Source organism: Citrus sinensis, chromosome 5 (genome assembly GCF_022201045.2).
Source record: "Citrus sinensis cultivar Valencia sweet orange chromosome 5, DVS_A1.0, whole genome shotgun sequence".
NCBI classification, from domain to species: Eukaryota; Viridiplantae; Streptophyta; class Magnoliopsida; order Sapindales; family Rutaceae; genus Citrus; species Citrus sinensis.
Genome location: NC_068560.1, coordinates 4,449,584 through 4,459,693, shown reverse-complemented (window position 1 = coordinate 4,459,693; position 10,110 = coordinate 4,449,584). Strand labels below are relative to the sequence as shown.

Sequence of the window (10,110 nt, the reverse complement as noted above, 5' to 3'; positions counted from 1 at the left end):
GACATCATAAGGGTAATCTAGTCTTTTTAAAAAAATGACATGTCATCCCATTTACATAGCAAAAAACGACATGTCATATGATATATTTTGATAAAAATGACATGTCATCCCATTTATAAGATAATTATTAATAATTGCTAAAAAAGCAAAATTACTTTACAACCGAATCTACTCCTCCAAAATTTAACCTAAATTATTGAAGATCTACTCCTCCAAGCTCCAACTTGAATTTTTTATGGTATAATATGTTGTTAATAATTTTTTATGGTATAAGATGGATATTTTTTATGGATAATTGTTAATAATATGTACCATTAATAATTCATATTTTTTTAATAAAAAATGTATTGTTAATAACAAAATAAAAAAAATTGTGTATTGAAAATTTACATTAATTTTCAAGGTAAATTTATTTTTTTACCTCATTTTGAGTTTAAAGGGTAAAATAGTCATTTTGCTCAAATTCTGTTAAGTTCTTAACGGTAGTAAACGGAAAGTTGGACGCCAGAACTCTTTTGTCAACTTAGGGTACACGAGTAATATAAGTAAAAAGTGTTGTAGTACGTTTGATACCGATAACATTTAAGGATATATCGATTATAATTTCCCCATATATAATTGATCAGCGGCTATACAGCAGATACACCTATCGTTTTGTCACCTAAGATTAAGCCTGTTAACATTTTTAGGACGAGTAATGATATAGTCACAAACTCTTGTGCAAACTTATTTTGCACAAACAGACGTGGCATTAATTCATTGGTTGAATGAAAATATAAAATAATAAAAGCAAATCATGTGGGTCAAGTGATATTTAATTCAACTAATCTTATCATACCATATCAGTTTATACAAAATAAATTTGTACAAAAGTTTGTGGTTATATCATTACTCTTTTAGGACTCTTTGGACAGGTTTCTCGGTTTCAAAGGTGTCAGCTGATGTATTAGTGAGGTCTGCAAAAGTTTTAGGTGCCAAGTGGTCACTGTACATGCGTTGATTTTCCTGGACCTTGTCAAAGCAAAGGTGATTGGACTGAAAAATGTCCTCAAAAAAATTGAATCTAACTATCTACGGCAGCCACGATTGAAGTTTGACAATCTAATCAAGTAGCTCAAAATCATCATCAATGATCTCACAAAATTATTATGCATATGATAAAATGACACATCTATGTGAAATCATCTTAACATTTATTTCATTGTCAATAATGTATGAATAAAACAATCACAAACTCTTATTAGTCAAACATTTTGCATCCAAGTTAAATTTTGTCTCCACCAAATCCTTGAGAGACTGCATCATTGAAATATGAACAAATAGGTTGCATTTCATACTCACTGTTCGTGCTGCGCTGTCATACATCATTTGTATTATTTATTAGAGCTGTTGCCGCAAACAAATTTAAGAAGGGGCTATATATATTTTAGTCTCTAAGTTTTTTTTTTCTTTTAATCTTTTTAAAAATAGGGATATAATTTCCCATTTGTACTCCTTGTCTCCTATTGAAATTATCGATTATTCGTCTGTTTCTGACATAATTTTGGTAGGGAGAGTGTACCTTAACACGAAGGTTAATTCAAACAATTTCAACAGCGTCAGGGACCCTTTGCTTAAAATGACCACATTGTGTCCGTTTTGTCAAAACTTAAGAACTTTGGGATCCCAACGTTGCTACAGCATTTAAGAAATTTGATGCAAACGTCTAAATGATTCGGATCTTTAAATTTGAGATTGTGACCCAGTTTCTTTTGTTATTAATCAACTGCATAATTAAATATTGATAATTAGGATTTATTAAAATTTTATCCTTTTAATTGATTGTGTCAAAACATTTAAGGTGTGTTTGGCATGTTATATTGTATTATGCTGTACTTAAAATATGTTTATTACATGTTATATTAAAAGAAAATAATTTGGTGAACAATTAAAATTTTACTGACTGACTGGTGGATAAAATAGTGCACTGGCGTACTAACTGTTAATATATTCATCTATAGCTTGTACACAATATATTAGAGTGCCACCAAAACAATCAACAAAAATAAATAAAATTTTGAAAAAAACACAAAATGATCATATCTACATTTGTAAATTGCATCTAGATTTGGAACTATGGGAGCATATTAAGTTGAGCCACAACATGTAATGTTTTTAAAACGAGCAAAACGACATCAATTAATAAATAATCATTGAACGTTTCCACATCATTGTTGATGAATAAGTATTGGAGATGCGAAAAGAAAAATATAATCATATTTTTATTTGAAAATGAAAAAGACGATTCATTTAACTCATATTGGAAAATTATTCATAAATCATAACCACAAAAGAATAAAAATGAACAAACAATAAAGAAAGACTTGCATTTATTCCATACAAAATTTACGCTTACTTTCTTCCAATTGCATTTTCATTTCCATCCACTTTCCTCAACAGCTTTAGCGTGTGGGTACTCCTTTGTATTATATATTGCGGATGCAAATGCAGATTTTCAAAACATAATTTCTTGACCAATTTCAAAACAATCAATGTTAGTGTCAAAGTTTGTTAAATTAAATTAACATGGGCTACTAATTGAATCATATTTTCATATTATTATCATTATGTGATTATTATTGTTGTTGTTGCTATTAAATTTTATTAATTTAATTATTATTTATTATTATCACAGTGTAAAGTTGAGGCCAATCAATACAAAATAATTAATTAAATAAATCTAGAGTGATTAAAAGATAACCACTCCTCAAGCCAGCTCTAGTGTACTAGAGGTCTTAGGCAAAATTTTTGTATGAGTGCTCCTTACATTCAGCAGTTTCAACACTTAAAGAAACATAAAAGAGTTCAAATTCAATCAATTTTTAACTATATCTTGAATATCAATAGTCAACAAGATAGTGAGATATTTTAAAAATGAAAAGTAGTCAATAAGGTATATTTTTACTTCCTTTAGAATTATTATTTCAAGAAACTATTTTTTCTTTTAACTTCAAAAGTGAGCAAACAAATGTAATAATTTTCATTATAAAGCAAAGCGTAAGAAATTTTACAATGTTAGATAATTGAAGTTTTTTTAGATAGATAAAGAATTTAATCTTTTTCTTAGAAAAATTAATAATGAATTGGTGATTAGACAATATTACTAATTATAAGTCTTTAATATTAAGGTTATCGAATATATAATTTGTATGAAAATTTTATCGAATATATAATTTGTATGAAAATTCTTTCTTGTAAGATAATTATTAATTAAAGATGGAATAATTATTAACTAAAGAGATGCTAAAAATAATCTTTCCAATTATAAGTAACTTAAAAATATATTAATTTTTCCAAATATATAGATATCTTTTTCGTAATTCGAAATAAGCAAATCAAATAAGCTTTTGAAAACATCAATAATAATCCTTGAACGTTCGATATCATTGTTGATGAATAAAAGAAAGAGAAGTGAAAAGAAAAATATAATCACATTTTGATTTGAAAATGAAAAAGATAATTAATCCACTATGTAGGAAAATTAATAAATAAATCATAACCACAAATGAATCAACAAAGATTTACTATATTACAAAAGTGAGTTATTTAATTTTCTATAAGCTTTGAAACTTCCCAGCAATTGCATGTCATCTAGATCCACTTAATTTCCCCATCAGCTTTAGCACGTGGGGACTCCTTTGTATTACTTGCATCCATTACAGACAAAAAATTACTTCTTAATTTTCTATAGGCTTTGAAACTTCCCAGCAATTGCATGTCATTTACATTCACTTAATTTTCCCATCAGCTTTAGCACGTGGGAACTCCTTTGTATTACTTGCATCCATTACAGACAAAAAAATAAATCATAACCACAAATGAATCAACAAAGATTTACTATATTACAAAAGTGAGTTATTTAATTTTCTATAAGCTTTGAAAATTCCCAGCAATTGCATGTCATCTAGATCCACTTAATTTCCCCATCAGCTTTAGCACGTGGGGACTCCTTTGTATTACTTGCATCCATTACAGACAAAAAATTACTTCTTAATTTTCTGTAGGCTTTGAAACTTCCCAGCAATTGCATGTCATTTACATTCACTTAATTTCCCCATAAGCTTTAGTGTGTGGGGATTCCTTTGCATTATTGCAGATGCAGAGATGCAGCATATAAAAAGAACGCAAAAGGCTGGATGCATTCTCACAACGTAATTGCCTTTTAGCATTTTTGCTCTATCCTTTTGTCATCCCAAATTATTCACCAACACCATGGTTGATGCCATTGTTTCTCCTCTCTTAGAGAAGCTGATTTCCTTTTCCGTTAAAGAGGTGACACAGCAAGTAAAGCTAGTTAAGGGGCTTGAACAGGAAGTTGAAAAGCTTACAATCCATCTTCAAATGATTCATGCTGTGCTCAATGATGCAGAGCAGAGGCAAGTGAAGGAGAAGTCCGTAAGACTTTGGCTGGGTCGGCTCAAGGACGTATCCTACGACATTGAAGATGTGCTGGATGAGTGGATCACTGCACGGCGCAAATTGCAAATGAAGCAGAATGGTCATTGCCCTCAGGAGCAGGTATGTTCCTGCTCCCCTACCTCTAGCATTGGTTTTGAAAAAATCATTCTACGTCCTGACATTGCTGTCAAGATCAAAGAAATCAATGAAAAGCTAGATGCTATTGCCACTCAAAAATATATATTTAAGTTTGTTGAGAATGGGAGTAACAGTACTCGTGAGAGACCGGGGCGGGCTCAGAGCACCTCCTTGATTGATGAGGAAGAGATTTGTGGTAGAGTTGATGAGAAGAATGAACTCTTAAGCAAGCTGCTGTGTGAGAGTAGTGATTCTCCAAAAGGCCTGCATATCATCTCAATTATTGGCATGGGAGGCATGGGGAAAACTACTCTTGCACAACTAGCCTGTAATCATGAGGAAGTGAAGAGAAAGTTCGATAAAATTCTATGGGTGTGCGTATCAGAAACTTTTGAGGAGTTTAGGGTTGCCAAAGCGATTGTTGAAGCTTTGGATGGTCATGAATCACGTTTAGGTGAATTCCAATCTCTTATTAAACATATCTATGAATCCGTTGCAGGAATGTGCTTTCTTCTTGTCTTAGATGACGTGTGGGATGGAAATTATACGAAATGGGAACCATTCTTTCATTGTCTAAAGAATGGTCTCCATGGAAGTAAAATTTTAGTTACCACACGTAAGAAGTCAGTTGCATCCATGATGGGATCCACAAATATTATCTCCATTAAGGAATTAACTGAAGAGGAATGTCGGTTGTTATTTAATAAGATAGCATTTTCTGATCGACCCATCAAGGAATGTGAAAAATTAGAACAAATTGGGCGAAAAATTGCAAACAAGTGCAAAGGTTTACCTCTTGCTGCAAAGATAATAGGGAGTCTCATGCGCTCTAAAGAAACTGAAGAAGAGTGGAGAAGAATTTTAAATAGTGGTTTATGGAAAGTAGAAGAGATTGAGAAAGGCATTCTATCCTCATTGTTGTTGAGTTACAACGATTTGCCGTCCAAAGTGAAAAAATGTTTCTCTTATTGTGCTATCTTTCCAAAAGATTATAATATAGAAAAAGATAGACTAATAACATTATGGATGGCTCAAGGTTATCTTGATACAGAACATGATGAAGAGATGGAGTCAAAAGGTGAAGAGTATTTTGGCATCTTAGCTTCTCGCTCTTTCTTTCAAGAGTTTACGAAAAGTTATGATAATTGCATTATGCAGTGCAAGATGCATGATATGGTACATGATTTTGGCCAATTTATAAGTCAAAATGAATGTCTTTCGATGGAAATTAGTGGACTGAATGCCATAAATTCTTTTGATGAGAAGGTTCGTCATTTACTGTTAATCGTTGGTAACGGGGCTTCATTTCCTGTCTCCACTTGTGGGGTTAAAAGAATGCGTAGCCTCATAATTGATTATTCCAGATATTTTCATTTGTATTTAAATGGTAAGATCCTAGAACGATTATTTAGGGAATCGACAAGTTTAAGGGTATTAGAATTCGGCGATTGGGCCCGGTCATTACAATTGGGACCTTTGACTCGGATTCCAAGAAACATAGAAAGGTTGGTTCATTTAAGGTACCTAAACTTGTCTAATCAATCCATAAGGAAACTTCCGGACACGTTGTGTGAGTTGTATAATCTACAAAAGTTGGATATTAGTTGCTGCTGTAAACTTAAAGAGCTACCTCAAGGGATTGGAAAGCTAATAAACATGAGGTATTTACTAAACTATGGTACTATTTCTTTAAGGTACATGCCAGTAGGGATTGGGAGATTAACGAGTCTTCGGACCTTGGATGAGTTCTATGTGAGTGGAGGAGGAGGTATTGATGGCAGGAAAGCATGTAGGCTTGAATCTCTTAGAAGCTTGGAACTCCTTCAAGTATGTGGTATACGTAGACTGGGAAATGTGACGGATGTGGGTGAGGCTAAGAGATTAGAGCTCGACAAAATGAAAAACCTCTCCTGTTTGAAACTTTTGTTTAACAAGGAAGAAGGAGATGGACAAAGGAGGAAGAACGAGGACGATCAACTTCTTCTTGAATTCCTGCAACCACCTCCGAATTTAAGGAAATTGTTGATAGGGTCATACAGAGGCAAGACTGTTTTCCCTCCCTGGATGATGTCATTAACCAATCTAAGGAGTTTAGATCTCGATGATTGCGAAAATTGTGAGAAGCTGCCTCCTTTGGGAAAATTGCCATCCCTTGAAAAACTCAGCATATCGTTCATGTGTAGTGTGAAAAGAGTTGATAATGAAATTTTGGGGATAGAAAGTGATCATCATGACTCATCTTCATGTTCATCTTCATCAGTTACTATTGCCTTCCCCAAATTGAAATCACTCACAATTTCTTGGATGTTGGAATTGGAAGACTGGGATTATGGGATTGCAAAAAGGGGAAACGCCTTCATCAGCATCATGCCACGTCTTTCTTCCTTGACATTTGATAGTTGCCCCAAATTAAAGGCACTGCCCGACCACTTTCATCAGACGACAACGTTGAAGGAATTTAACATTGGGTGGAACTGTGGGCTTCTGGAAAAGCGTTACCGCAAGGGGGAAGGAGAAGACTGGCATAAGATATCTCACATTCCCAACCTCGAGATTGGGCCTTGATAAGTAATTTCTTCTCTCATTATAATTTGCTTTGTTACTGTTTTTAATCTAATTAAGAAGCATAAATAGCGTTTCTAATAGCGTTTTGAATACACGATTTTTAATTTGTGATATGGGTAACGTTACTGTAAAAGATTATTAATGCAATATGAGCAATTGTTTTGCAGGTTAAGCGACCTACATTTTGTTTGGCTTTGGAGTTGAGTAATGACCGTTCGAGGTCAGGACAACTAAAAAAAAAAAAAGCTCAATTTAATGTATGATAAGATGCTGGAAGGATATGAAATGAGAAGCTTATTAGTGGAAGGATTTCCAGTAACAGGACCCAAAGAAAATGAAACCATTTCAAGGCCTCTGACAAAATTCTCAAGCGGTTGCACTGCAATTACGATCATCCTAAGCCTAAGGTAATTTCTTCTCCTGCATTTTTGTTATTTGCTATCTAATTAAGGACCATAAACTATTTTGAATCAAATTCTATATCAGGAATATATGCTACATTTTCTAAAATTTTGATATGAGTGTAATGATGGTAATTTCTCCTTTTTGCCTGTCATTGAATGTAAGATAATTTTGAACCGAGTCATTTTTGACAATTGCAGAGCAAGTGATGGAGAGTGAGAATGGTGCTAGATTGGGGAGTGAAGCAAAAGGAGGTGAATTATCGGCAATTTTTCAGCCTTGTTTGAACCAGTACCTGATTCACAAGTCTCCATTAATTCGGCTTTTGACCAATTGTTTGATAAATTTTCAATTTCTTTGGTGCTAAAATGTACAGGTGAAGCAGGCACCAGAGCAAGACTGCGGAAAATAGAAGCTTTTTAGTGAAAGCCTAAGCTCGGGTAATTCTACGGAGTACATGTTTTTGGCCGATTTATCTAAATCAGGAAATTTTATTTCCATCTCCTATCGATAATTCAGTTTTTTGTTATCAACTATATCATCTTTTTCATTGTTTTGAAACTCTTAAGATTAAACTTTAGTAAAGTTGTTTCAGTTATCCATGTAATCAGGCTGAGGATACTTAGCAGCTAATTTAGGCAAATGTCAGAATTCAGTTTGTTTGCTGGAAACTGGTGTGGTGGCAAGGATACTGGCAAGGATAATAAGATAGTTTTTTGTGTGAGTGAATTTTGAGTGTATTGGGATTTGCAATTACAATCATCCTCTGCCTCAGGTAATTTCTTCTCCTGCTCTGTCGTTATTTGTTCTCAAATTGAAAAGCATAAAGTATTTCAATCAAATTCTATACCAGGAATATGTAAATGTTTCTAATTTTTTATTTCCATCTGTTTGCATTTATGACTTTGCGGCATATGTACTAGTTAAAGAACAAACAGAAACAGAGTTGAAAATGAAACCCTTTCCAGGAAGCAATTGGTGATTCGCAATTTCATTTTTCTAGGAAGCTAATTGTTAGGTTGGAGTTGTTAAAAGGCCATTGAGCTAACCTATGTCGTTACTTACCTAGATTGCAGGGGGTCAAAACTCAAAAGAAGTATTGAATTTTAAAAGGCTTGCAATAATTCTTGCTGCCAAATGTCATCAATTCACGTAAGTTGAATAAGTTTAATGGTTGAACGCTGTTAGTTTCTTTTCCTTTCGTCCATTTTGGTGTGCTATCAAGTGACAGCCGTATGTATGGTTGCATGTAGCTGCTGCTGGGAAATTTGACGATTTGATGGCTGCCCGTGTTATTTTCTAAAATTAGATGTGATAAGCTATTGCTTGGAGATTCTGTTGCCTAGACTTTCCTCACATCAGAAGCTGTGGAACCTGAGCCCTTCGCTGTATATCATCTTTTTCAATGTTTTGAAACTCTCAGGATTAAACTTGAGTAAATTTGTTTTGTTGTCTACCTGTATCCGGTCAAGGATACCTAGCTGGCAAATGTCATAACTCGGTTTGTTCGCCGAGAACTTGGGAGCTTGGGGGTGAGTGAAATTAGAGGGTGTACTGGGATTTGGGTTTATTAGGAAGTTATATATTTCATTATCAGTTATCATTATGAATTTTATTTTATTTTTTAATTTTTACAGAAAACCTTCTGATAGTGCCAAATTATCAAACACCTGTCCGATACAATACTTAATATCCCAATTATATTCATAAGCTTCTATGATTATCTTCAAAAAGATAAATGGATGGCTTTGAATGGCTTGTGTCTGAGGATTGTAGTTTTATTTATTTCGATTAATGTACTTTTTGACATTTGGATTCTTTCATGATTTAAACATTTTTTTTAAAAAAACTAAATTATCAAAGAAAAAAAAAACTAACGAATATTATTTTATTAGTGCTTTTTTCATCAAATATGCATAAGACAACTCTAATTTCTAGCAACCAATTTGTCACTAAATACACCTACAACAAGCTATTAATAATAAAGCAGTAGAAAATGCCTAATTTTTCATACTTCTAATTTCTTTTAGTCCTAAAATGTGGGTATTTGTATAATAATAAGCCCATGTGGATCTCAATGCCATAAGTTTGATAAATAAATATCAAGGATTACTGATTAAGTCAATAATTAGTTAAAGGACAAAATGGTAAAATTAGAAGGTCTAGGATTGCATCACAAGTCAATTATATTCAAAGGATAAAATAGTGAAACTTGAACGGTGGAATAATCGTTTAGATGAAGGATAGAGATCAACCAACGTCTTATATGTCTTACGTCAAAGCTTGTTTTATCCAAAATGTTTCAAAAGCAGATAAATAGAGAAGAGTCAAGTTATTGCTGATGGTTTGATTGTCAAATAATACAAATTTCCAAAGAAATATTTTGATTGTCAAATAATATGACCATTATACATTTTTCTTTCCAAGGTTTGAAAGTTAGAAAGTATCAATGGCAGATCAACAGTGCAAACAAAATAAAAGCCATTGATCCATAGCTAGTAGGTCTGAATAAAATAGTGATAGTAACAATTTTTTTTTATCTTTCTTATCAAGTCAAATTAATGTCCT

At 32.9% G+C, this 10,110-nt stretch overlaps 1 protein-coding gene across 4 annotated transcripts; it reads left to right on the top strand.

Annotated features, from left to right (window-relative positions):
* The first annotated feature begins 4,097 nt into the window (after window positions 1-4,097).
* Window positions 4,098-9,193, top strand: LOC102630924 (putative disease resistance protein RGA3). Of its 4 annotated transcripts, none has more exons than XM_052440389.1 (7): window positions 4,098-7,143; window positions 7,308-7,547; window positions 7,743-7,796; window positions 7,919-7,982; window positions 8,154-8,317; window positions 8,612-8,694; window positions 8,796-9,193. In XM_052440389.1, the coding sequence occupies exon 1, from the start codon at window positions 4,252-4,254 to the stop codon at window positions 7,138-7,140; it is 2,889 nt and encodes a 962-aa protein (XP_052296349.1). In that variant the 5' UTR covers window positions 4,098-4,251; the 3' UTR covers window positions 7,141-7,143; window positions 7,308-7,547; window positions 7,743-7,796; window positions 7,919-7,982; window positions 8,154-8,317; window positions 8,612-8,694; window positions 8,796-9,193. The 4 variants fall into 4 exon arrangements, with proteins under 4 accessions (XP_052296349.1, XP_052296350.1, XP_024948910.2 ...); XM_052440390.1 differs by having other exon boundaries at window positions 8,138-8,317; XM_052440391.1 differs by having other exon boundaries at window positions 4,105-4,323; window positions 4,409-7,143; window positions 7,919-8,317.
* The last annotated feature ends 917 nt before the right edge of the window (window positions 9,194-10,110 follow it).

Excerpts from the sequence above, each read along its gene's own strand:
- LOC102630924 (XM_052440389.1), top strand. The coding sequence starts at position 4,252 with ATGGTTGATGCCATTGTTTCTCCTCTCTTAGAGAAGCTGATTTCCTTT.